Genomic DNA, 27,945 nt, shown 5'->3' with positions numbered 1-27,945 from the left:
AGATATCTGGAGGGCGTTAGGTTGAAGCAGGCGGATTGGAGAAGGGGAGTGGCAGCCAGGTGGGAGGGCAGAGCTAGTGTGTTGTCCTTTCCCCCCTTGTGTGCTTGCTTGACTCTTAATGGTGAGACTGGAAGAGAGCTAAAGACATAATGCAATGAGGGTGGTTTTTGTTCAATAAATTGCAAGTTTCCTTGCATTTCAGGATCTCTAAGAGGCACCTGTATTGGGGCTTAGGAATGCATATGCAAAATTTGTGTACCTTTTAATTAATAAATAATTTGTAAGGCACATATTTAATTGGTGAAATACCTCTTGATAATAGGCGTACAGTTTGACCTGCTTTTGATGTATGAAAGCATTCCCTCTCTTTGAAGATGGATGTTAACACCCTTTTTTGGTCAGCTCTAATTTATGGCTTGAAATGTTCCAAAACCATTAGCTATATGAGTCCGAAATACATCTGAAAGACATACGGTTGCATATAGTGATGGAATAAATGCTATATTTAAGGTGTAAGCAATTTGTAGCTAGTATATGTCTGGTAAGATGTACACTTTAGAACTATGTGACCTGATTACACAATCCTGAATAGAAGGCTTCTCTTTAATCTTAGGCTGCAACCCAATATTATACACACCTCCCTGTTTGGTAGAACATCACACTGGAGTTTACTTCTGAACTGACCTTTATAGGATTACACAGTTAGCTGGTTGGATTATATATGTATTCATCTAAAACCAAATTGGATGAGGCTGCTCCCAAGACCAACTTTGTGCTCTTTTTTTTTTAACCTATCATGTCACAAGCACCCCCAGAATGACCTGGGTGAATGGTTGCAAGGGATGGACTATTCTTAAATCAGTGTTAATCACTTTACTTTTACAAAGTGATTAAAGGTTCTTAAGTATTTGTACAGCGTGTTAAAAAGCAGAGACATCATCTTGCCAACAAAGGTCCGTATAGTTAAAGCCATGGTTTTCCCAGTAGTGATGTATGGAAGTGAGAGCTGGACCATAAAGAAGGCTGGTCGCCGAAGAATTGATGCTTTTGAATTATGGTGCTGGAGGAGACTCTTGAGAGTCCCATGGACTGCAAGAAGATCAAATCTATCCATTCTTAAGGAAATCAACCCTGAGTGCTCACTGGAAGGACAGATCGTGAAGCTGAGGCTCCAGTACTTTGGCCACCTCTTGAGAAGAGAAGACTCCCTGAAAAAGACCCTGATGTTGGGAAAGATGGAGGGCACAAGGAGAAGGGGACAACAGAGGACGAGATGGTTGGAAAGTGTTCTTGAAGCTACCAGCATGAGTTTGACCAAACTGCGGGAGGCAGTGGAAGACAGGAGTGCCTGGCGTGCTCTGGTCCATGGGGTCACGAAGAGTTGGACACAACTAAACGACTAAACAACAACAACAACAAGTATTTGTACAACTATTTTGTGAAATGGATTAGTCAGGCTACTTGATGTGGTTGAGTTGGTGCCTGAATCAATCTCTTTGAAGTCCAGAAGCTCAGTCGTTGAACCTTTTGGGACAGCTATTTACAGATTTTTCAATGCCCCCCCCACCTATCAGATCTCAGTTTTAACACATGTGGTCAGTGATGGCATTTGACACATAATATATATTTGTTTAAGGGCTATGGTGAGCTACTTCAGAGCTAACAGAGCTATCTACATTCAGAAGTTCGTTCCTTTTCTTCATTGTGTGGACTTCAGCGACATTGGATTGTTCATTTCATTCATCTTAACTATTTTTACTTATATTATTTTATTTATCTATATCAGATGAAGTAAATGTTTAGAGGAGGAAAAACCCACCAGTAACTTCTGTACAGTATTTGTTTCTGGTATGGGAGAATGAGAGATACCTGTGGCTGCATTCCTTCCCATATTGAAGAGCCCATGTTATCACTGAAGCTTCTTAAAAGAGTTTTATTAAATTCTGTTTGATAGGCTATATTCACAGCTGAACACCTTACATAAGATAGCTTAATTATGGTTTAGCTCAAGGGGATAATTAAAACTTCAAGTCTGCAGATCAAGACTGATACCTGAATAAAAGTAGACTGATTTTGATTTTTCTGGTAGCAAGCTGAAATGAATCTTATATTTCAGGAGGTATCGGATAGCAAAGCAAGGATATCAAAAAACTGCATATAGAACCCCTGAGTTGTAACACAACAGGCCACTTCTTAATCTTCTTCATTCCTTACAAAAAAGCCACTCTCTTGTCTCCCCATGCCAGTGGCCTCATGCAGCACATACATTCAGCATGAATTCATTTCCTTGTCAGTCCTTAGACTGTCTCTTCTCTTTTTCTTTCTTCTCCTTAACCTCCTCCTCACAACCCAACCTACATTCCTCAGGAATTCCCCTTCATGCACAACTTGTAATCTCTTTCCCTTTCTGGCTCCTGGACTCCTTTTACTAGAGTATGCAGCTTGCGGTGGTTGTAAAGGACAAGCCTCTGAGACAGTGTCATAGGTGACACAAAAAAGCTCCTTCAATCTGGCCTCGTGCTATTCCACCACTTGCAATTATCATCAATTCGGCACAAGATGATGAGAAATTTGCTGTACACTCTAGACAAAAAATTGATTTGATCCTTACTTTTGTATAGTATAGTAGGTTGAATTTTGCCTCTGGCTGCACCAACTACTGCCATCTGGTTCCCACGGGTTGCCCATGGGGAAATGCTGCCTCATGCTAAACAAAGATTTCCCCACCTTGGGTTTTTTTTTTAAAAAAACAACTTATGTGATATAGTAGTATAAACACCGACAATTGGGAAACACTGGCCTGCGAGCACTCCAAGTGGAGAAAAGCCTTTACCAAAGGTGTAATGGACTCTGAAGACACTTGAACTCAGGACGAAAGGGAGCTAATCTTACTCAGCTACCAGTGATTGCCAAAGAAGAATGTGTGTGTGTGTGTGTATACATATAACATATCACCACCCCTTTTCCAGTTACAGCCAGATTTGCCCTCCAGTGCCATATTTTTAGGAGTGTGCTCTAGTTTTTGCCATTATCCAAAGTAGTTTCCCCCCCTACCGTTCCCAGATTTTGATGCAATTCTTAAAACAGAAGTATTAAAAAATATTACTACAATATCATATATCTGAAGTGCGAGATCAATCATTTCCCCCCTGTCTCTGGATGGGGTTGCCACCTTTCCCCCCTGATTGGGTTCCTGTACCTTTAAACAGATCTGTGACAAGCAGAAATTAAACAGGTGCAGACCTTTAAGGCACCGCTGTTGTTTTTCTGCCTATCCTGCAGCTGTTAAAGGCACAGGAGCCTGCTGGAAATGAAAGGTAACAATCCTGAGCTGGCTATACGTGGCTGTCTGCCATATGAACAATATTGGGTGCACCTATCTGTATTTGAATATTTAGCCACACCTAAAACTGGGAGGTTGGGGCGATCACTCTCCTGCGTTTATCCACTCGGAGCACTTCAGCAAGAAGTTGTTCATTTTAACAGCAAAGGAAGTTGTGCTATGTAGCATCTGGGTTCCTGGAGGGTTAAAAACAATCACCTGCATTTGAAATGAGACTTGGAAGTAGGAAGTGTTGCTGTGGCTTGAGCTTCCTGTATAAATAAGTATAGCTTTCTTACAGCTACTGCATATGTGCGCGACGTGCATTTTAAGAAATAATGGCAACATGCTCTTAATAGCTGGGAGGAGATTATTCTTCGGAGCGACGAGAAGGTTGGAAGATGAGCCCTGCTCCAGACCTATAACGTGTGAAGCTTTCAGATTCTGGGAGAAGGAAGGAAGCGGCGAGAAATGAAACGCGTTTCTTCAGACTCTGAGCTTTTGCTGGCGGTGACATGTCTTGGAGGCACTGAAGTGTGAGTGAAGCTATTGAAAAGTCAAACGTTTGGGAGCGAATCCTGCTCTCTTTTGGCAAGGTATGCTGGAACGACCTGCATTTCTTTATAGCGGGGGGGGGGGGCAATTAAGTAAGGGCTGTCATTTTCCTTTCCAGTTCCTAAAGGGGAAAAGGAGGTGAAACCCAATCATTTTGGGTACTTGTTTTTTTTTTAACATACACAGCCAGCACTGTGGTTCATCTGAGGCAAAAATGGGTTTCTTAGAAATTAAATGCCAATGTTAGAGCAGTAACTTATGCACTTCCTTCAGTAGGGGTGGTGAACTATGTTGGTTTTATCAGAATAGCTTTGCAGAAATAAATGCTCACTTTACTTGTGGGGGAAACACTGAAAAGTCTTTAAGATGATTTCAAACCAAGTGATCATTTTAAATTTGTTCACTCCTAATGGAAACTTCAATTCTGTTCTTTAAATAAAAGGATGATCTGAAAGATGCTAAGGAGAGGATCTATTTGAAAAGATACATACTTTGTGTTTGTGTCATGTAATTTGCAGCACAATTCCATAAATACCTTGCATAGTGGAACTATGTCTGACTATAGAGACATAGTTTTTTGTTTTCTCTAATTGTTTTAAAACTTCAGGAATAACATACAGAATATACGTATTTTTAGTTCCTATTGTAGTTTTACTATTCTAGGCAGAAAATGAAAGCCATATGCTTATGTGTCTGCATATTTATATTAATTTTGGATACATTGTCTTGTTCCACCATCCTAGTGTGAAGTGCCTTTTGCACTTTTCCTGTGAATGGCTGTTGCTTTAAGAGTTTGCTTCACAGGGTGTAAGTCAGTTATAATGCCCTGAGCTCCAGTTAAATATCTTGGAAGGTTTAAAGAAATGGTGTAGTATGATTTCTCTGCCTTAATATGTGCCAGATATATTTCTGAAGATGCGGCTTCAGTATCTGCAAAGTTGTGGGGATCTACTATTGTGGAATTTCAGTTCTTCTTTATGCCACATTCACCTTAGCTGATAAACTGGGAATAAATGCAACACATGGGAAGATAATGATTATCATGCCTGCTGGACTTACACCTGCAGGAGCCAGGAGGTCTACACTCATAGGTTCCGAATTTATGATTCTTATTTTCCTTTCCTGCAGGGTACAGGATATGTGTTCATAGCCTATGTCAGGCTTCCTCAAACTCGGCCCTCCAGATGTTTTGAGACTACAGTTCCCATCATCCCTGACCACTGGGATCATGGGAGTTGTAGGCAAAAAACATCTGGAGGGCCGAGTTTGCGGAAGCCTGGCCTATGTGCATTGGAGGTATGTTTAGACTTTTGCACATAAATTAGTATTGGTGTCTGAGGTTCAGAGGCAGGATCTGCAGGTGTAAGCCCCATCTTGCCTTCCATGTGTACATTTATATTGAGCTTGGACACCTGTACAGGACTCTCTGAGTGGATGCAGTTCATGGAATCAGAGAATCATAGAGTTGGAAGGGACCCCAAGGGTCTCGGCTAAAGCATCCATGAAAGATGGCCATCCAACCTCTGCTTAGAAACCTCCAAGGAAGGAGAGCTACCAACCTCCTGAGGGAGGGCATTCCACTGTCGAACACCTCTTACTGTCAGAAAATTCTGCCTGATGTGTATTCGAATCTCCTTTCTTGTAACTTGAAGCCATTGGTTCAAGTCCTACCCCTCCAGAGCAGGAGAAAACAAACTTGTTCCCTTGTGTTTAGCCTGGAAAAGAGGAAACTGAGAGGAGATACAACAGCCCTTTAGATATTTGAAGATGGCTGTTGTATCTCCTCTCAGTTTCCTCTTTTCCAGGCTAAACACACCCAGCTCCTTCAACCGTCCCTCATAAGTGATGTTTCTTGTGCAGCAATCCCTTTTTAAGCTGAATGCTGTGGGTTTGGAGTTGTGATGAAGAGCGGCTGTTTCCATTGGGTGGCTTGAGCAAAGTTTGAGCAAATGATGTGGCAAAGTTTCTGCCAGTTACACTTTACAACATATCCAAAAGGTTTTCTAATAGCATCCTCTTTCACTGTCGATTCAGCTCCTTTTTATTCTGCAAGCAACCTAAAGAAAGCTGGGCATGACTTCTGTGATCGCTTCCCCCAAAGTCTTTATTCATCAGGTGAAACCTTCCTTGCTCTGAGCTTGTTTACCTTTGTTTGGTGCTCTGAATAGAGTGGGCTCTTAAACTTGTGGTGCATTTCTGTTCTTCTAATAATCTGATAGCTAGAGTCAGAGGAGCTCTGGTTCTCTACTGTGTCTCCAGAATGACCAGCATTATGTTCTTCATTTCTAAACTGAGCTCTTGGGGATGTGTCACTTAGTGGGTTTTCTCATTAACTACTTTGGGCAGTGAGTGTCTTGTCTTCTCCTCACCTCAGAATGAACTTCTGGTTTCCTGGAGCCTTGTTTTCAGTGGAAGGATGCCAGAGTTAGTCAGTAGGTACCAAACCACATGGTGACCAGAGTTAAACCACAAGGCGAAGCAACACGATGAAACCACAAAGTGCAGATACATTAAGGGCTTTAGTACACTCAGACCTGAAACTCTGCCCCTTTCTTGGCAAACAGCATGCTGATATTATGTGGCATGTGAAAGGTGCTGATCTTGGTTCCCAGTCAAGTTAAATGAGCTGGAATTGAGAATTGGATCAGGTTTGCCAATTGTATATATCAGAGCTGGATAGGTTTTCTTTTCTTTCTTTGGTATTGTAATTTTATGTTGTGAACCACCCTGAGATCTATGGGTATAGGGCAATATACAGTGGTACCTCAGGTTACATACGCTTCAGGTTACAGACTCTGTTAACCCAGAAATAGTGCTTCAGGTTAAGCACTTTGCTTCAGGATGAGAACAGAAATTGTGCTCCGGCGGTGCAGCAGCAGCAGGAGGCCCCATTAGCTAAAGTGGTGCTTCAGGTTAAGAACAGTTTCAGGTTATGTACGGACCTCCGGAACGAATTAAGTACTTAACCTGAGGTACCACTGTACGTACGTACAAACAAACAAACAAACAAACAAACAAACAAACAAACAAACAATTTGTGATGGTGGTGGGAAGAGTTCAGTCCTCCCTCTACCTCCCAACCCCTCCAGCAGAATTAAGTTATAGGACGAGTAAAGTGGAACATGGCAGAAGGCCATTGGGAGGACTAAACAAGAATTGCTTCCAGGAGCCACAGAGTAACCATGATAACTGGAAGACATGCCTGGATGCCCCTTTGCATATGAGCAAAGCCTGAAATGGTCTGCATCACTTCTCCTGGCTGTGCCCTTTTACAACCACAAGGGAAACTTGCTCTGTTTTTTAAAAAGGAATGTCGATAGCCTTGTTATTTTTTCTAAAATAACCCACCCAGTTCTACTGTTTGCTCTATTGCTTGCTAACCTAGTTTACAAAGTTGCTAGGTTGGTCCTGTATATATGCCTCTGAGCATTGGACTTTGGCATCTTTGGGAGAACATTGTCTACGTTTTGAAAATAAACTGTAGTAGGCAAATAAAGAGAAGCCTGATGCCTTGACCATGGCCAAGAAAGCAGGTGTTCTGAGCAAGCAATGCATTCAGTGGCAACAAGCTCTTAATCTGTACTGGCTGAAACTGAGTAGAACACTAGAGTTTCTGACCGTAAAGATTGACTCCTACTAAAAATGCAATTTTTGAATGCTATTGAATCACTGGGTTAAGGTTGCAGCATTTACAAATGTTTACTTATCTGCCAGTGCCAAATAACTTTGTTCTGAGTTTTCATTGTCTTTGTGTTGCACATTAGCTGGGCCTTGCATTAACAAGATATCACCATCATCACAATAATCATTTTAAATTTATACTCCGCCTTTTTCCCTGACAGGGACTCAAGGCGGCTTACGGATAGAAAATAATTAAAACATAGGAGGGAAAATCATTAAAAACAATTAAACTTAGATAAAATTTAAAACTATCCATCCATCTACACACCGTATAGATATTTACAGTAAAAACCACATTACCAGCTACATAATACGAAATTGATATTGCTGAACATTTCCAGACTTGGGCATACCTGCTTGTTTTTATGTATTCAAATACACACAATTTCTGTGGTTTCATGGGAATAGCTTGATATGTGTGTGTGTGTGTGTGTGAGAGAGAGAGAGAGAGGGGGGGGGGGGAAGGCGGCGGGGTGGTGGTGGTGGTGTCTCTCCCAAATTTCATGTGATTACTAGGACCCTAAGCTGAAGCTCAAATGACCACAATAAAAACAACCAAGAAATGCAGGAAGGGACCATATAAGCAGAGTAACATGCAAAGTTTAGAGAAACTAAATTCCTTTATTCTGTTTGGGTCCTTTTTCTGTAAACAGAATCTTAACTGTAGCAGCATTGTTACTTTTTGCTTTCTAAAACAGTAGTTGTATTGGTGTGTTGGACCAAAAAAATCCCTTGTATGCTTACTTGGGAGAGTAAACTCACAAGGGTGGGAAAGACCCCCATCTGAAATCCTGGAGAAGTACTGCCAGTCACTATAGACAGTACTGAGATTGATGGACTAATGGTCTCGTGCAGTATAGAAAGCTGGAAGGGACCCCAAGGGTCATCTAGTCCAACCCCCTGCAATGCAAGCATCACAGCTAAGGAATCCCTGGCAGGTGGCCATCCAACATTTGTTTAGGAATCTCCAATGAAGGAGAACCAACCACCTTCTAATGTAGTCCGTTCCACTGTTGAACAGCTCTTACCATCAGAAAGTCCTTCCCAATGTTTAATTGGAATTTCCTTTCCTTGAGCTGGCCACTAGACGTCTGTTGATGCATCTTAGAATTGCATTAGCTTTTTTTCTGCTGCATCACATTCATGTTAAGCTTGTGGTTTACTAAGATCCCTAAATCTTTTTTTTACATCTACTGCAGTCAAGCCAGATGTCCCTCATCTTATATATTTCCATCAGATTACTCCTGCCTTACAAATGTAGAATCTTACATTTGTCCCTATTGAAATTCATTTTGTCAGTAGAAGGCAGCTTTATATGTTCTAAATCAAGTAGGGTTTATGTCTAAAATAATATATTTATACAGTCATACCTCGGGTTAAATATGCTTCGAGTTGAGCGCGTTCGAGTTGCATTCCTCGGCAACCTGGAAGTAACGGAGTGTGTTACTTCTGGGTTTCGCCGTTTGCGCATGCGCAGACGCTCAAAATAACGTTACGCGCATGCGCAGAAGCAGCGAAAAGTGACGTGCGCGTGCGCAGACACGCCGTCGCTAGTTACGTTTACCTCTAGATGCGAACGGGGCTCCGGAACGGATCCTGTTCGTATCTAGAGGTACCACTGTACCATATATTTAAATATGTATACAGTGGTACCTTAGTTTAAGAACAGGCCTGTTTCCGAACTATTCAGTTTAAGAACTCCGCAAAACTGGAAGTAGTGTCCTGGTTTGCGAACTTTACCTTGGTCTAAGAATGGAAGCCAAACAGTGGAAGGGCACCAGTGGCGGGAGAGCCCTTGTTAGGGAAAGCATGCCTCAGTTTAAGAATGGTTTCGGTTTAAGAACGGATTTCCGGAACTGATTAAGTTCATAAACCACGGTACCACTCTACTATGATATATATATTCGTGTTATATTTAAATAAATACTTCTAAGAAAATCTACACGGGGGGTGGAAATTCTAATTTGAGATACTCACTGTGGAAAAATTGAAGCAGGGTGGTTGTTATTCCAGATTAGTTAATCCAGAGCACTTTTGTCTGTCTCCACACATTGTTGGCTCTTACTCTGCCCACCATTGTCTTGTGACCCTCAACAGAGTATTATTACCCTCAAGAGAATTCAGACCTTGACAGAAAGAACTTTTTGCTCTAAGCTTTTTTCTGGGGACATTGGATTTTGATATCTGCAAGATTTGGCACTGACCAGTAGATGACCTTGCACATGTTTCTGCCTCCTCACTATGTGTCCTTGCTTTCAGAAAACCTGGTCCTCATGTTATACAATATTTTTTGTTCCATACCCTTCAGTTAGCTCCACTTCTCATTCCACTGAAGTTGCATCAAGGCTCTTTTTAATGGAGGCAAGCTTCCAGATTACTGCGGAGGTCTTTACATGGCTTTTGAGATGACAAAGTAAGACAGGTTCCTTTGTGCCTTTTTCAGGAAGGAGGAAATGGTGATCAGAGTGAGGCACGACCACAATGAAGCCTTATTTTTTACAAACTAAAAATGAAAGCCCTGGCCGTTTGTGCCCACACTTACTCCCACTTAACAGTATTGACTTTTCAATGTTAGGAAGCTGAAGGCTAGTTTTAATGCTTTGCCTCTTTCCTCTGCGGTAGTCATGGGAATAATGAAAAAAAGCATTTATAAGTATATGGTATGAGTCATTGATATGGGAGATGGCAGTCTCTGTGTGAGAGGCATAAACATTTCACTGGAGTAACTTTTCAGCCAGATCAGAATGGAGTTGAAAACATGCTTAAGGATCAGGTAAGTGGTCTTGGATGCCCAGGTAGCAATGGTGCCCAGAAGAGGAGCCTTTTACCTTCTTAGTATGCCATGTCCTTTTCTGGGTGCAGAAAGGATCTGGCTGTTTCCATATGAACTTACACAATTGACCTGGTCAGTTTTGTTGAAGGCCCTGCTATCTTTACCGAAAGAAAGGTACAGTAGGTGAGTATGAAAAGCAGGGCCTTCTCACTGGAATTTTCCAGGCTGGAAGTCCCTCCATTAGGAAACTCACCTGACCTTTTCACTCTTAGGAGACTGATTAAGGCTGTTCTTTTGAGGAGATGGAGAACTTAGTTTGATTCCCCCACCCCCACCACTGCTTTTCATCGTTTTTTGCTGCTCATTTTGTTCCTACTCCAGCTGCTTTGCTGGTGAGTGTGACCTTGATTTTCTTAAAACATAAAACGTATTTAATATCTGTTGCGAAGCACTTTTGTTGCAGAATATTACATGGGTCCAGGTTCTCGGGCACAGTTCTTTGTCAGACCTGCAACCTCAGCTTTTTGGGAAAGATTAGATAAAGTCTGCAAAAGAACTGCAGGAAAGGATGGAGGAGCTGATCATGCAGAGGCCAGGTGTGTGACCCACGTGATCAGAAAAGAACATAACTGTGTGCATCCAGGGCCGGGGTAAAGTTATGGCGGCAGAAGGAATCAAGAGTCATGGGCTCTTGGTTGTGAAGGTGAGAAAACAATTACAGGAAATCAGCAGGGGGTGACTGAACAGCAGGGCTGTTAGAATGGCCAAGATGAGCTGTCATGAATAGAGGAGTGCCAAAGTGCATCAGTATCAACTATGGCCCTGAAAAAATAGACCAAGTTTTATTGTGGCTAAAACCTATATTTTTCTTTGTTTGCCATTCACCTATCTTTAAAATACTTAGATTTTTATACACAGTTGATGTACTTAAATGGAAGATAGTGGACTTTATTACAGTAGATGTCTTGATCCTTTTAAAGATGAACATGGGATAGGAAATATGTATGTGGGAGGAAAAATGGATGATCCTGTGACCCACATGTATGGCACAAATACAGTAATAAAATAATCAGCTGGGTGCCTGAATTAAACAATGTGGGGCCAAATTCACCCTCCAGCAGGAAAGAGCACCCAATAAAAGAGTAGTTTGGCAGCAGCATAATGTGAGGATATAGGTTGTTAGACCCTTTTATTCTGCTTGGTTCCATACAACATTTTCCACTTTCTCCCCCTCTTGCAATGAACAGGCCACACACTGTTAAGTTTAAAATGCTTTACTTACAAAACGTTCCAAAGGTCAGATTTGTGCATTTATCCAAGCAACAGTAAGGAGAACACATGCAGAACATCTTGGGTAGAAAATACAGAAAGATAGTTCCAAACACCTGCTCTAAGCTTGCAGCTTGCTTGGACGCATCTTTCTTGGTCAGTTACCTGGTGTAGTGGAGTGAGGAACAGGAAGAGAAGGCTTCACTTCCTCTCTTGCTGGAAAAGAGGGGGCGTGACCTAGCTGAGTCTAGGAATCCAGCTCTTTTAAACCCTTCAAGTGCTAACTAGCACTCATGCATAGTTATGTTTGACTGCACTATCCCACAATATGTGTCCTTTGCTTTGTTGTAAGTTAATACAGTGGTGTATTATGAAGAACCACCATTACCAAATGTGTGGACAAGCGACTCAATAGAACAGTGGCTTTCACATGTTCTGTCTTCAGGATGTGTTTCCATATTTGTTTGTCACAGAACCTCCGCAGCGACTCCCTCAGACATTGAATTCTGTGGCATGCTATAGGAGGCACAATGTAAACTGAATTTGCCCCCCTCAGCACTCTTCTTTTGCATGTAGAAGATGGAAAGCTTTCTTTCTAAAATGAAGCTGGTCTCCCTTTAGATATATTTTTCAGGAACCTGGTGGTTTCTTGGAGTATAGTTTGAAAACCACTTCTATAGACTGAAACTACATACTCTGGCATAGAACAGCTATATACTCTTTGTGAAGCATTATAGCTCTCTTCAGTTAATCAGATGTTGAATTAATAAGAACTGAGTTCTATCTTTTGCTTTTAATGTCATGTGGATGTATCACAACTGTCAATGAGTAATTTTTGTAAGAACCCATTATAGTTGAATGTTAACAAACATCTGCTCAGTTTGCCAAATAAGAGTTTAGCCTCATGAAATGTTAATCTTGATACTCTGTCTTGCATTGGGAAGGGGGGAACTATCCTGTTCAAAACACTGGGAAATGTTATGAATCTTGGCATACAAAGGAGGGTTTTCTTTTGTCTTGTTGGTTGGTTAATTTCACTTCCATGGTTGTTTCTGTCACTTGAAAATATAGGCCTTACTATGGAAAAGTGAACTAGTTCAGTTGCACAAAACTGAACTACATCTGAAACCAATTATCCTAATTTCCAGGTGAGCTAAAGATGAATAAAATTCATTTTGAAATAGAATTTTGAACAATTTCTAGTTCATCTTCACATTGATTCTTTCCCATCCACCCCCAGCCAAAGATTCAGATTCTTAGCTTTCATTTTAAAAAAGCAAGTCAATTGAACATATATAAAGAAAGAAATAAAAGAAGCAGCAGCAAAATTCTAAGGCTTATTAGGCAGATACGGAGGTGCTACCGTTTCCACTGTCACTTAGTAATCAAGAATGCAAGGCATTCCCTGTATCTTCCCTGCTGAAGAGATATTCTATCTTCCAACAGGAGTACCTTGCCGCAAGAAGTACTGGTACAATAACAAAGTAAATCATGCTTTGTGGCTGGCACATAGTAAACTGGGCAAGCCTTTTCTATTATGGAGAAAGTGTCACCTGTTGACATTTTATCTGCCAGATACCTTATTACTCATTTGTGGTCCCTGATTTACTTTTGGACCCTGTAGTTCAACACAGCAGTTTGTAATGTTCTGAATGTTGGGGGGGGGGATATTGAGGATGAACTTTTATTGAACTTGAACTGAAGTAGTTTGTTTTGTAAAAAGGCAGCCTTGAGATGGATCTAGTTTTTTATTAAACAGGATGAGCTTATACTACAATTGGTGTACACACACACACACACACACAAACACACACGTCTTGAAGGCAAAATAACCTCAACACCTTGTACCATAGCTCCTCTCCCATCTTGGTTCTTTTTCCTGTCACTTGTGTTGAATTGGTTGCGTGCAATATAAAAGCAATCTGTGCATTTGGTTCTTTTAAACAGATGAAGCACTTGTTTATCTTCCCCACGTATTCTATGTTCCGTTGGCAGATTAATCTTTGAACATATTTTCTTAAAGTGTATACCAGATGATAATAAAAGATTAGAAGTCTGTTTGTGGTATAGTGCCATAGATAGACAGGAGAACTTTTTAAAGCAAACAAAGTAAAGGTTTGCTAAGTATGAATACTGTGCTTGCGTGCTCTCTAAAGGTTCCTAGTCTAATAGATTTTAAAGGTTAAGTAAATGCAGTCCAACTTTAGTTTCCCCTCAACATTAGTCTGATATGTTTTTCTCTTGCGAGGTCTAGTTTTCACTTAACATTTGTGGTACTTAGAATTGCACCCAGACAGTAATCTGAAGATGCTTGATATTGTTCTTTCTCTGACATGAAGCTAAGCTGGACTGGTCCAAGTCAACCCCTCATGGGGGACCATCACATAACTCCATATGTACTTGGAGAAAGGGCTGGATATAAATGTTAACAGATTTAAAGTTAAACCAAACTATTCTTATCTAATACCTTTTTCTGAGGAAGAAGATAGGTAGTCAGTCCCTAATGCCTTGATTTGGCCACAAGATGATGATGATGGTGACTATTATTTGCACATATAGTCTACCTTCTTCTCCAATAAGTTCAAGTTGGTGTACGTGGTTCCTCATCCTCTTCACAACCATGTGAGGTAGGTTAGGCTGAGAAGCAGTAATTGGCCTAGTGAGTTTCATGGCTGTGTGAGGATTAGAAGTCTATTCTCCCAGACCCTAGTCCAGTACTCTAACCACTACACCACAACTGGCTCTAAAAAATTGGTAACGGTCAACTAATGTCCCCAATTAATCCTGATTGTGAATTCCACTGTGTCTGGAATAATAGCAAAACTGTATTTAAGCCTCTTTATTCTGTTGTGTTCCTGGTTAACAGGTTTTTGGATGAAACATCTTTTTGTGCTTGGTGGGGTGTTTGCATTTTTGTGTGGAAGACTGTGGATTTGCACTGACATGCAGCATGATAACTTTTAAATGCACTGTTAACTTATTTTTAGTTATTACTTCAATACCGGGAACCCTAGTTCGTGGTCCTTCAATTATATATTATAGTGTATTATATTACAGCAATCAGGCTTGAGACCCTTCAGGTTATAACTATGTGCCTTTTCATGTTATATCTAGGACAAGGAAAGATCAACAACTTCAGTTGGCTGGCAGTTCTCTTAGCAATAAATCTTTGTTTGTTTGAAGAGGCTACTCCCAGTAATGTATTATGCAACCTGAATGTGTGTGAGTGTGAATATTCACTTCAAAAAATTTCCCCCCTTGTTTCTGTGATAGTACTATGAAGTTTCAGGGCTACTTCCCACATCAAGCTTTAAAGATATAGTGGGTGAGAACAGGTTCTTACAGGGAGTGCTCTTCGCTCATTTTGTTAATTGTTTAACATCCTGTTTCCTGTGGCAGCTAGCTGTTATTCCTTGAAACTGCAAGAAAATAATACAATATGGATACTTGGGCCAAGATCCAAAGGAACTGTGCAGCTAGTTTTGTGAGTCCAAAGCAGTTTTGGATTTTTTTTTCTGAAATAGCCATCGCCGATAGCACATCTCAAGCCATTTTTTAAATTGAGGGGACACTAAAAGCAACTTATATGGCGCTAGAGCCTGTTTGGAGAGAAGAATAACCCTTCAGGTTTGCAGCAGCATTTGGCTATGCCCAGAATAGATTTTAATCTTATTTTATGAAAGCCTTACTCTGTGTTGTGTCAAAACAGCAGCTTGCAACAGACACGTGGTAGGCATCTTGAAGCCAGTTTATGTGGCATCTGACATTATTACGGTTTGGTAGTACACTCAAGGGCACGTTGATGTTTTTGCTGCTTGGGAGATGTGTTAGGACACTTTACCAGGGCTGGAGACCACCAAGACAAAGTAGGAAAGCTTTTCCATCGAATGGAATAGACAGAAATGCTGATTATACTGTGGACAGTGCTGAGGCTCTGCAAACTGAACTTGCGACAACTCTTCTGTTTTCTTCAACTGAGGATGACTCCATCTTCTATCGAAAGTCTATTTAGATTGAGTCAACTCTGGACATAATACTGTGTTGTGTTATCGTTTTGCTGCTTTCAAAGTCCTGTAGTAATAGTGGATAGCAGACAGAGGAAGAAGAAGAAGAAGAAGAAGAAGAAGAAGAAGAAGAAGAAGAAGAAGAAGAACTACTACTACTTCGTAAGACAGTCTTTTAAAGGATCCTGGTCCTAAGCCATTTACTTCCTTCCATGGGTGTGTGGTACCTTTACATTGATTATTTGTGGTTAGGTGGTGGCTGTTGTAGGGAAGTAGTTTTCTTTGGCTTTTCCAGCTGGGGCTGTTTCCCCAGCCAGTTTAGGCAGCATTGAGACATTCCCAGCCTGCAGCGTTCCCTTTTGTTTTGATGCTGAGAGCCCCTGAATGATGACCTAGTTGTTGACCGTTTGTGGTATAACGTAGTCAAATGGCATTGTCTGAAGGACAGTCCTTTTGCTTCTCTGTGTAAACCCCGAGTGAGCAGAGCATTTCCTGAAAGGAAAGAGATAGCCATGTTGGGAAAAGAAAGGATCTGTCCCATACAGGCATATCCTACTCTTTTTACCACCTAGAATTCAGAGATGCCTGGGGTTACTGAGGGCCAAACTGGGCATACAGTGGCAGCTGTATCTCTTTGTTCATGTGTCTCCCTCATTCACACACAAAGCAGTGGGTAGGCGGAACTAGGGGGACATAGGGGACATAACCTGAGCCCCCTCCCTCCACTGCCTTAACTTCTTCAGGGATTTTGAAACAGACACCTTCCCTTTCAGCCTGGAATGCTGAGTGAGACTGAGGAAGAAAAGACTCAGGAATGATGGACTTCAAGGAGGTAAAGTGGACAGGGAAGGAAGTGTTCAGCTCCCTTCTGTCCCTTTGATAAAATTGAAACCTCCACCTTTTCACTTGAAAAGTGAATAGCATGTGGTTGCTGCTGTAGTGTCTAGGTCTTAAGCCTCCCTAAACTTAAGGAGGTTTACTCACACTGAAACGCTCATAGTAAGCCCATCCCAAGCAGAGATGTGTCCTGAATACTGCATTTTTGATACTTGAAATAAATTCCTGTCTATTTGATGCAGGCTGAAAATATTTCTCTGTAAATACTGGAGTGCATTATTATTGTTACTAATTAAATTTGTATCCTGTCCTTCCTCCGAAGATCACAGGGTGGTTCTCAAGATAAAAATGCAAAATGAGAACACAAAATACATAATAAAATAAAAACAAACCAATAACCACCACCCCCAGCCACATTTTAAAAGGCCATTGAAGTTTAACCAGCCAAAGGTTACAGAGAAACGTTTTTGCCTGCTGCTTAAAGATAAGTAAAGAAGGTGCCAGGCAAGCCTCCCTGGGAAGAACATTCCACAAACCGGGAGCCACCACAGAAAAGACTCTTTCTCTTGTTGCTACCCTCCAGACCTCTCATGGAAGCAGTGCACGAAGAAGGGCCTCTGGTGGTGATTGCAGGGTTTGGGTCGGTTCACATGGGGAAAAACGCTCCTTGAGATATTGTGGTCCTGAGTCGTTTAAGGCTTGTGCCTGATGTGTATCTAGGGAGGTATGCAGAAGGCCCTGCCATTTAACCTGGAAAGGAAGCTCTACTACTTCATGCCAAGTATACTAAAAGGGGCCCTAATTACCCAGTGCTTCTTTGGCGATCACTCGTAGCCAAGTAGGATTGCCTTCCATAAACACGGTTTTAACAATGAGTCCGTAAGTGACTGTGGAGGCCAATTCTGGATCCATATGTCCTTCCACAGTGGGGACAGGAGTTGATCACGGTGTGGATTTGCCAAGTGTGCCTTCCTCTTAGCATGTTTCTCCCTTGCGTCCTGAGTTCGAGTGTCTTCAAAGCCCATGACACCTTTGGTAAAGGCTGTTCTCCAATTGGAGCACTCGCAAGTGTTTCCCAATTGTTGGTGTTTATACTACATTTTTAAAAAATTGCCTTAAGACAGTCAATTCAATTCAATTCAAAATCCTTTATTAGGCATATCACACCTCACATTAACAAACAAACATCATATACAGACTGTATAAAATACGGGCTCAGCGAACACAATTTATCCCAGTCCTATTCTTAACTCCAAAAAATAAATCAATGTACATAAATAATATAATACAACACAGCAACATCACCTACCATTAAAACCACTAAGTCTCTTTATCATGGCCCATTCTTTCTTCATGGACAGCACTTAAAAATTCAGCCGCTATTAAAGTAATTTTATCATCGCTGTCCGCCAGCAGGTCCTGAACAGTTGGTTGTGTAAAAAACTGTCCATTAAATTTTAGGGCCTCAAATAATTGTCTTCTGGCATAACTGCCAAAATCACAGGAAAAGAATATATGTTCTAGAGTATCGGGTTCCTGTTTTCTGCATTTACAGAGACGCTCTGATTCTGGGATAGCTAAGTATCTTCCTCTCACTACCGCCGAGGGAAACATGTTAAATCTGGCCAACATAAACAGCCTACACGATTCATGTTTCTTCAGATTTGTCATGTATCCCTTTTGGAAATCTCTACACAAAGGGAGATTTAGGTGAATAGGAGAGCAGGTGCTGCGCTTTGCAACCTCAAGCATGGCGAGAACACTTTTTTCTGTGAGGGTCTTCCTGATAATTTCCCATATATCTTTGGGATCAGAGATTTCAAAATCAGTTAAAGTGAGCCCTATCGAATCCAGTTTTCTCCTACAAATCACTGATAGATTGTAGATTGCCCTATCACTTAAAAGATCGTAAAGTATAGTATTAGGGGATAGGGCTCTATAATGCAGGAGGATCCAATATTTCAAGGTCCTCAGCCATGCCCTTACTGATAAAGGCAGTATTCCCAGCTCACAACATATTGTTTCATATTTTACAGAGTTTGCAAGTCCTAATAATGACCTCAAAAGGGATGCGTGAAATTTATCCAACCTCTTGAGGTCACCTGAAATCCACACTGGTGTGCCGTATAGAAGTTGGGCACAGAGTTTCATGTCAATCACTTGCAATACAGCTGGAATAAATCTGTTTCCTACTGGAGAAAAAAAATAGGATTTAATATGGTGGGCTGTTACTTTGGCCTTAGCTATTGCAGCACATATATGTGTATTCCAATTCATATTATTTTTGAATGTGATTCCCAGATAATTGAAGTGCTTAACTTCCTGTATTAGATGTCCATTAATTATACAGCCTTTTGGGTTCCCTCTCTTTCTGAATTGCATAATCTTTGTCTTATCATAATTAATTTTGAGATTATTGAGAGAGCAGTAGTTTGAGAAACTCTTAAATAATTTTTTTAAACCCAAAACAGAGAGTGAAATAATTACAGCATCATCTGCATAAAGTAATAAAAAGAGTGGGCTATTGTTTAAATAAGGAGTATGAGTGGTTGCATTTTGAAGAAATAATGGTAGGTCAGATAGAAATAAATTAAATAGGGTAGGGGCCAAGATACAGCCTTGCCTAACTCCTCGATTATTCAGAATAGGACCTGCAAGTCTACCATCTTTTGATACTTTAACATATATTTGGTTATTAGAATGTAAACTTTGAATCAGTGTAAGTAGATATGGGTCGATACCAAGGTGTTCTAGTTTAGTCCATAGTTTATTGCGGTCGACCGAATCAAAGGCACTTTTTAAATCCACAAATGCCACAAAGAGTTTTCGTTTATTTCTCATGACATATTTATCCACAAGATGACTTAACACTAGACACTGGTCAAGAGTTGACGAGCCTGCCTTAAAACCAGCCTGCTCTTTACCAGGTAGACCTTTTGTCAGCATCCATTCTTCCAATTTAATAAGCAGAGATTTGGCATAGATTTTACTTATGCATGGTAACAAACTTATAGGCCTGTAGTTCTCTTGGCAATTCCTATCACCTTTTTTAAAGATTGGTACCACTATTGAGTTGTTCCACGACTTAGGTACAAGAGCTGAGTGATAGATAGAATTAAAAAGCGGTACAAGTTTATTGGCCCACCATTCTAGATCTAATCTCAACAGGTCTATTGGAATGCCATCCATACCAGGTGATTTCCCTTGCTTAAACGAAAAGATTATCCTTTTCATCTCCTCAACAGTAATTTGAAATTGTGTGGTTTTTGCCAGAGAAAATTTAAAATTTTCCTTTTTACAAACTTGGTGATCATAAAAAACGGCAGTAAAATGTGAAATCCAAGCCTCATCGCTTATATTAGGGAAATCAATGATATCTTTTATTGAGAGAAGTGACCAAAAAGTTTTGGTATCTTTAATTTCTAATGCAGTAACAATTTTAGACCATTTGGCTAGTGCGAACTCAGATTTTTTTTCCAGGAGCATGTTCTTAAAAGCTTTTTTCATTTCAAAATAAGTCTTCCAGAGACCTTGAGAGTTGGTAATATAGGCTTCTTTTAGACAAGTTCTAAGTTCTTTCTTATAGTTAATGCAATCTTTATCAAACCAGTTATACTTATTTGAAGGTTTGTTGCTGAACTGAGGGTCTAAAAAAGAAGAAAATAAATCCTGGATAGTCTTATAATAACAATCATTATCCTCCAGGGGCATCAAATTTTGGTTAGCCACAGGTTCAAGAATAACTGGGTTATTTTCAAATACTGCTAATAGATCCTCCCTATTTTTATCACTTATATAAACTCTTTTGGCATAGATAGTCTTATCAATACTAATAAGAGGACTAATATCATTATTTCTAGGATTCATGTACATCTCTAAAACTATTGGGAAGTGGTCACTTTCTGAGCGAGGTACAACTGTAAAAGAGGCAACTTCATTTAACATTTCAACAGAAACTAGAGAATAGTCGATTACGCTCCTACCCCTTTTGGAGCCCTTAAGACAGTCTTTAAACCTCTTTTGTTGACCATCAGCATTACGCTTTCCATTTTTAAGTTTGGAATAGAGTAGTTGCTTTGGAAGATGATTATCAGGCATCCGCACAACATGACCAGTCCAACGAAGTTGGTGTGGAAGAATCATTGCTTCAACACTGGTGATCTTTCCTTCTTCCAGTACACTGGTATTAGTTTGCCTGTCTTCCCAAGTGATGTGTAAAATTTTTTGGGGACACCGTTGATGGAAACTTTCGAGGAGTTGGAGATGGCGTTTATAAGTAGTCTCTGTTTCACAAGCATACAGTAAGGTTGGTAGTACAATAGCTTTGTAAACAAGCATTTTGGTTTCCCTGCGAATGTCCCGGTCCTCAGTACCTTGTTTTACTGCGGACTTCTGTTTCATACTTGCCTCAGCCACTAAGAATACAGAATGGGGGGGGGGGTTGTAGCTCTTCAGGTTCATGAATGTGTATATAAGTGTGTGTGACCACCTATGTTTAGGGCAGGGATAAGAAGGGCTAGTGGACCTGCAGTTGATGTTGCCGAGGCAGCAAGGCCAGTGGTCAGGGATGATGGGGATTGTAGTCCACCAACATCCAGAAGGTTACCCTATCCCTGCTATTGGGCATAAGCAGCACACTTTGGCTGTCTCTGCACCACCACATTGTCCTGGCATAGCTGTGAGTTGAGTCATAGAATTGTGGAGTTTGAAGGGATTCAAAGGGTTGTCTGGTCCAACCCCCAGTGCATGGCCACCCCACCCAGTTTACATTAATCTGCAGCTCAAGGCCAGATAGTCTATGCCGCCAACTTTGTAGCTGTAGTCCAAGTGGCAAAACATTAAACCCGTTTTGCTGCTGGCAATATACAGAGCTACGTGGGGGAAACTAACCATGTAGCACTTCTTGGCATACGGTGGCAGCAGGACTTTGTCGCAGTGCAGCTGAAAACAATATGTATATTTATATTCTTAATGTAGCAGATTGAGAAGAAAGGCATAGACGTATGTAAAGGTAGCCCTAGATGCGTCATTGCATTGTTGATGATTCACTGATAACTATAATTGCTGCAGCAATTATGAAACAGCGCACTGTGGGTTCTGACTTCGCTAAAAGATATTGTTCCCAAAGCTTTTGGTAATAGCAGCATATTCCGGCTCTTACCCATAAGGAATTATTTGCTGCTAATGGCATGTCCGGGGTAGATGGTTTCTTTTCATAAGTCTTCAGAAGCAGATGGTTAGTTACCTTCCCGGGAACAGACTGTGCAAGTCAATAACCCTTTGTTGTGTAATTCATTGTTCAGCTGCAGGTTGAAGTGCCTGTGTCTTAGAGTAGATGCTTTTATGTGACTGACTTACACCAGAAAATAAATCTATAGGGCAACTCTGGAAGAGCCACTTCACTCGTTGCATTTTGGTTACATGAAAATAGTTCACAATGCAGAAGTGTTATGTGTTTTGTCTCCCAGCCATCTTCACATAGGTAGAAAACTGTGACGCAGTCCTGACATGATGGATTAAATAACTGAAACTGAACAAGATACATTTACACCAGTGTGTCCTGTAGAAGAGCAGCTTCTGTGCTCTTGTAGCATTTCCCTGCCTTGGTCCTTTGCCTGACTCCCATTCTGTTAGCATCAGAAGAAGCTGTTCCTGCCCCCTTCCCACCTTTCCCCAGATATAGCTGAAGGCATTCTGTCAAAGGTGCATGGCTCTGCCTTGCTGTCAGGCCTTGAGCTCCAAAATTAGTTTGGAGCTAGATGGGTCTTTTGACAGGTCCAGGCTCATATATTACCTATTGGCACTAGGCTTGCAAATTATTAGGAGCTTTGCATACCAGAGAAATAAGCAGGATTCTGAAAGTAGAACAGCAACAACCATACGCATTGGAAAGTACTATCACACAAAGGCTCCATGAATTGATTAAATTGCCCTTTCAGTTCTTTCCCCTTGGAGAGTTGCTTCATCTTCTGGTAGCTGCTACTTCTGCTTCCTCTGATGTTCTGGCTTAGGTAGAGTGAAGTGCCTCACCTTGCTTCTCATCAACCAGATGATCCGCAATGCAAATGACACAATTATGTTATAGATACAGGTCATACCTGTGCTAGGCAACTTGCTGCAGCCTATTGTGATCATTCCTGTGATCAAGTGATTCAAGATCTTGGTAACAACATGTACTGGTGCTGCTTGTTTAGAGATAAAGCATCCTTTTAAAATCTATCTGCTTCTTATGCTGTGAGCAATTCCTGCAGTTAGAAAAACTGCTAAAACTTAATCTAAATTTGCCTTTCAGTAGTTAAAACCCTGCTGCTTGTCAATGGGTAAGATGGTGGGGTTTGCCCTTCTTTTCGATATAATAACTGGAATTTTGTCTAATTTTGTCCAGTTTTCAAATCTTCTGCTTTCTCCCTTCCCCTTGCCTCTAAGTGAAAAATGGAGTCCTTGCACCTAGTCCAGGGTTGCCATCAAATGCAGGTGCCAAGTTTCCTGCTGTGACTATATCTTTGGTTATAACCGACACCTGTCCATCCCTGATCTAGTACATAGCAAAGAGAATTTGGAGGTAGCAGGAGTGTCTAATGCTTGGGGATGGGGAGGAAAGAGAAGGAAAGGCACCTGTCCCCTGTGTGCCTCTGTGTATCAGGTTCTGGAGGAAAGGTGAGTCTTGTAACTAATCTCTTGGGGTTTTAGAGTTGGTTGGAAGCAGAAGTAGTTTCAAAGATTCCAAGTACTTCTGAACCTTGGTGGAGAAATTGAGAGTTGTGACACCTCCCTGAGGGGTGCCTGAGAACTTAAGGGGAAGAAGGGTCATACCACAAATAATTGATGGTTACTATGGCCAGCAAAAGCAGAAAGGGGAAATAGGAATATCCTGGCCTGTTTCTTGTAGTTCTGTTTGATTCCTTCTCTGATAAAATCAGCATTGTGTTTTGATGTCCAGAACTGCACACAGGGCTCCAGGCTGCATGGCATGCGGGCTGACCAGGGGTGATTAATACTACTTCCTGTCTCTTGACAGAGTTCCTGTTAATACATCCAAACATATGTTTGGGTTCGGTTTTGCACCGTGCCCACTAAACTGTAGTGTTCACAATATCGCAATGGCGGTCCTTTGCAAGTTCAGCTAATGTTTATTAGGTATTTTGTACATGCTCATTTTGGTCCTTGTAGTTGTGCTTCATTTTGGTTCTTCCTGTTTGGCTTGATGTCTTGAATGTTTAACTTAACTGCTAAAGATATTTGCAGGTCCTTCCCAGCTTAATATTGCCCATTAATTTGATAAGCACACTGCCCAAGCCCTCATTCAAGTAATTAAATATACTGAAGAATGCTGCACTTTGCAGTGACCTCTGTGGGATATTTATGAATACTTCTAGATAGAAAATGTTCCTTCTCAGCCAGCTCATGTTACTTATTTCTCTAACATAAGGAGTACAAGTAGTTCTGTTAATGCTCACATACTGGGTCATCTCCTCATTGTGACTGGCAGGTTACACTGACAGGAAATTTTTGTTTATTTATTAAATGTATTTCCTGTACCTTCCTCCAAAGGAGCCCAGGGCAGCAAGCATGTCTATACTAAAACAATTACTTTAATACTTATAAAAAACAGTTAAAAATCCTAAAAAACAATCACCTACTCACAAAACCAAGAATTTCAGGGTTGCCAGGGACAGAACTTTCAACCATCAAATGCCTGAGAAAAAGGGAATGTTTAAATTTCTCTTAAAAGTTAGTAGTGAACATATATTAGAAGCTAGAGCTGTGCTGGAAGATGGTGACATGAGATTGTTGAAAAATTCTGTTTTGTTGAACGTCAGAAAGGAGAATTATCCTCACTAGCTTACTCCTGTTTTTATCTTTTGTAGAACTGGTGAGCCTGGTTGAGCTGATGGCATCTGCTGCTGAGATTTGTTATCACACCATGACGACCAGAATATCAGAGGTTGGGGAATTGTCCTTGGAGCCTTTGATCACTTGCAAACTATGCCTGTCTGAATATTCACTGGATAAGATGACGACTCTCCAGGATTGCAGCTGTATCTTTTGTACATCGGTAAGTGTTGACCATAACTTAAGTAATATTAAGGAACAGTGTTGAGAGCAGTGATGTTTGAGCAATCTGTTAAAAACAGGTTGCCAACTGAATTTCCTTCCTCCAACTGCTGGACCTCCACCATGGCTATGAAAGCTTTCTCGCCTTACCTCTCTAAAATGAAAGTGTTCCTCCCCCAACACAGCATGTACACATTATACATAAATAGAAAAGTAAATTGTTTTGCAGTGTACCTTATCTGCATATTCTTCCTGCTGCAGTCCTGACAGACGCCTAAATGCCTTTCTTTTTTCTGAAGTGGTGTTTGACTTTGTGTGTGCATCTAAATTGTTTGCTTGTTACACCCAGGTGTAAATATGTATAAAATAAACCCATTTCTTAAAGACGCAACAGTCTCTGCTGTGCCTTGACTCCCAACGGAAACATCTGGGTAAGCTCCTAGAACCCCCTGGAATCTTGTTACCACTCGGCAGAGATTGGGGGTGGTGTGCAATCTTTGTAACAGTATTTAAGATGCCCACAGGAATTCATACAATCCAAGATTGTTTTAAGATGTACATTTTTGGTTTCTTCAGCTTGTAAACCGCCTTGAGTATTGTAAGATAGAAAGGCGGTATACAAATTAAAAATGATGATAATGATGAAGACACAAAGAGAAACTATCAGCAGGGTGCTAAACTGTCCTTTCCTTATGCCTGAGGTAGGATTACAGTGGTACCTGGGTTCTCGAACTTAATCCATTCTGGGAGTCCATTCAACTCCCAAAACCATTCAAAAACCAAGGTGCGGCTTCTGATTGGCTACAGGTGCTTCCTGCACTCAAGCAGAAGCCATGTTGGATGTTCGGCTTCCGAAAAACATTTGCAAACTGCAACACTTACTTCTGGGTTTGTGGTGTCAGGAGCCAATTTGTTCGACAACTAAGCCATTTGAGAACCAAGGTACCACTGTAATTTATACTGAGATGTAGATTCAAGACAGTGAAACTGTAGTCCTAACCCTACTTAAGGTAAAGGTAAAGGGACCCCTGACCATTAGGTCCAGTGGTGGCTGACTCTGGGGTTGCGGTGCTCATCTCGCTTTATTGGCCGAGGGAGTCGGCATACAGCTTCTGGGTCATGTGCCCAGCATGACTAAGCCACTTCTGGCAAACCAGAGCAGCACACAGAAACGCCATTTACCTTCCCGCTGGAGCGGTACCTATTCATCTACTTGCACTTTGACGTGCTTTTGAACTGCTAGGTTGGCAGGAGCAGGGACCGAGCAAAGGGAGCTCACCCCATCGTGGGGATTCGAACCACCGACCTTCTGATCGGCAAGTCCTAGGCTCTGTGGTTTAACCCACAGTGCCACCCGTGTTCCTTAACCCTACTTACCTGGGAGTAATTGAATTCAGTGGGACTTACTAGACATGGTTAGAATTGCAGCCAAACATAGCCTCGTGATGGGTCACTGGCTACTTCATTAGCAGTTTTTAAAGGCACTTTGTTGTTTTTACTGTAAAAGACTAACAGGGCTCCCTCTCTGGAAATTCATTAACTTTGAAGGGAGCATCCAGGGAAGGTAATTGATTTGTACACATCTGTTGATGGCTAAGACATGCATGCTGGGATGGCTGGCCTACAGTTTTACAGTATTAATCTTTCTTTAAAGGCTAACTTTTCCACTTTGCAGGGCTAGAGTGAATATCTTTCCTCCATTTTTTTTAAAAAAAAGTTCTGGGAACAGGCTCTCCTGCACCACCATGTTACATATGGATGAAGTACTATGTTAGCTATGTTGGGTTTAAGAGCATTGGCACTAAAGTCCCCAGTTAGACTCGTTGTTTGGAAAAACACCAGGACATAGTAAATCTATGTCACCAAGTTCAAAAGTCATTCACTATGCAAGGATAAGCGGGTGCACCATATTGTGGAGACTTTATTGCATCGGGTGTGATGATAAGGATTACTGCAATTTCCCAGAGCGATATAGGTTTGCTGTCTAAAGTACACAGGGCGCTGTTTGTTTTACTCGGTAAATATTAGTGTACTAACCTTTAGCTTTGTGATTAGGAAGTGGTCTAAGAATAGTTTGTCAGCATCTGTACATTAAGAAAAGAATTTAAATATCAGTAGTTTCCAATCTCTCTTGCCTACAGTACCAGGGGTGCAAACTTGAATAAGATATTGTGGGTGCCCAGGTGAGCCCCACCTTGCATAATTGATCACGACGCAGTGCACACACACCATTTGAATGGGAATGCCCATCAACTTTGTGGGAGCCTGGCCCCCTCAAATATTTTATTGTGGGGGCCAAAGCCCCCATGGCCCCTGGAGTTGTTCCTATGTACAGTACTAATCATCTAGCATGGTGACAGAGTCCAGTCTGTACATTCTAGCCCTGAGTGCACTCCATGGCACATATTATACTACCAACTAAGTGATTGGCGTAGGGACGCGGGTGGCACTGTGGGTTAAACCACAGAGCCTAGGACTTGCCGATCAGAAGGTTGGCGGTTCGAATCCCCACGACGGGGTGAGCTCCCGTTGTTCAGTCCCTGCTCCTGCCAACCTAGCAGTTCAAAAGCATGTCAAAGTACAAGTAGATAAATAGGTACCGCTCCGGCGGGAAGGTAAACAACGTTTCCATGCGCTGCTCTGGTTCACCAGAAGCGACTTAGTCATGCTGGCCACATGACCCGGAAGCTGTACGCCGGCTCCCTCGGCCAATAAAGCAAGATGAGCGCCGCAACCCCAGAGTCGGTCATGACTGGACCTAATGGTCAGGGGTCCCTTTACCTTTACCTAAGTGATTGGCACCTGCAAGGTATCTGCTGGAAATTTTGGTGTGGCACCTGTCACTGCATGAAAAGGTGATCAGAGAGAACCTATAATCGGCACTATTTTTCTAGAAAAAGAGGTGCTGGAAGTCACCACGAACACCTCCCTCCTTCTCTCAGAATGGCAATGGCGCCCTCCTGAGTGGTGCCAGAACTGAGTTCCAGCAAGTTCCAGCTAAAAAAAGCCATGCCTGTAATGTAGGCTCAATGTTAGCAGCATTTCCTACTATTGCTTGAGACTTCTATGCTTTTTCTTAACTCTGATACTGTCTGTGGCTACCCTTTAACCACTAAAACAAACAAAAAGAAACACACACACACACACAAACTGATATCTGATACCATATGATAAAGTTATGATTACCACATCATTCCTAGTCTTGTCTTTACTCTTCTGCTGAGAAAGTAGGAGGAGGAGTTTGGATTTGATATCCCGCTTTATCACTACCCTAAGGAACGGCTAACAATCTCCTTTCCCTTCCTCCCCCACAACAAACACTCTGTGAGGTGAGTGAGGCTGAGAGAGAAGTGTGACTAGCCCAAGGTCACCCAGCAGCTGCATGTGGAGGAGCGGGGAAGCGAACCCGGTTCACCAGATTACAAGTCTCTTAACCACTACACCACACT

General features: G+C 41.4%; 1 protein-coding gene and 1 long non-coding RNA gene across 8 annotated transcripts in view; one reads left to right on the top strand and one right to left on the bottom strand.

Annotated features, from left to right (window-relative positions):
* RNF144B (ring finger protein 144B) overlaps positions 1–27,945 on the top strand; it is a 76,158-nt gene that overhangs the window by 24,639 nt on the left and 23,574 nt on the right. For 2 of the 7 annotated variants that reach the window (XM_053396806.1, XM_053396803.1), the window contains exon 4: positions 24,310–24,497. In XM_053396806.1, coding sequence (XP_053252781.1) covers positions 24,333–24,497 — 165 coding nt within the window. In that variant the 5' untranslated portion in view covers positions 24,310–24,332. Of the gene's footprint in view, positions 1–3,432; positions 3,919–22,634; positions 22,762–22,814; positions 23,099–24,309; positions 24,498–27,945 lie in introns of those variants that run through there. The other 5 variants (XM_053396801.1, XM_053396807.1, XM_053396805.1 and 2 more) reach the window with 5 other exon arrangements.
* LOC128417743 (uncharacterized) lies at positions 26,210–27,579 on the bottom strand. Its single transcript, XR_008331538.1, has 2 exons — positions 27,284–27,579; positions 26,210–26,914 (listed from the first exon to the last, which is right to left on the bottom strand). It is a non-coding gene; the product is annotated as an uncharacterized LOC128417743 (long non-coding RNA).

Source organism: Podarcis raffonei, chromosome 7 (assembly GCF_027172205.1).
Source record: "Podarcis raffonei isolate rPodRaf1 chromosome 7, rPodRaf1.pri, whole genome shotgun sequence".
In the NCBI taxonomy this organism is placed as follows: Eukaryota; Metazoa; Chordata; class Lepidosauria; order Squamata; family Lacertidae; genus Podarcis; species Podarcis raffonei.
This window is presented reverse-complemented; position numbering and strand designations above follow the sequence as displayed.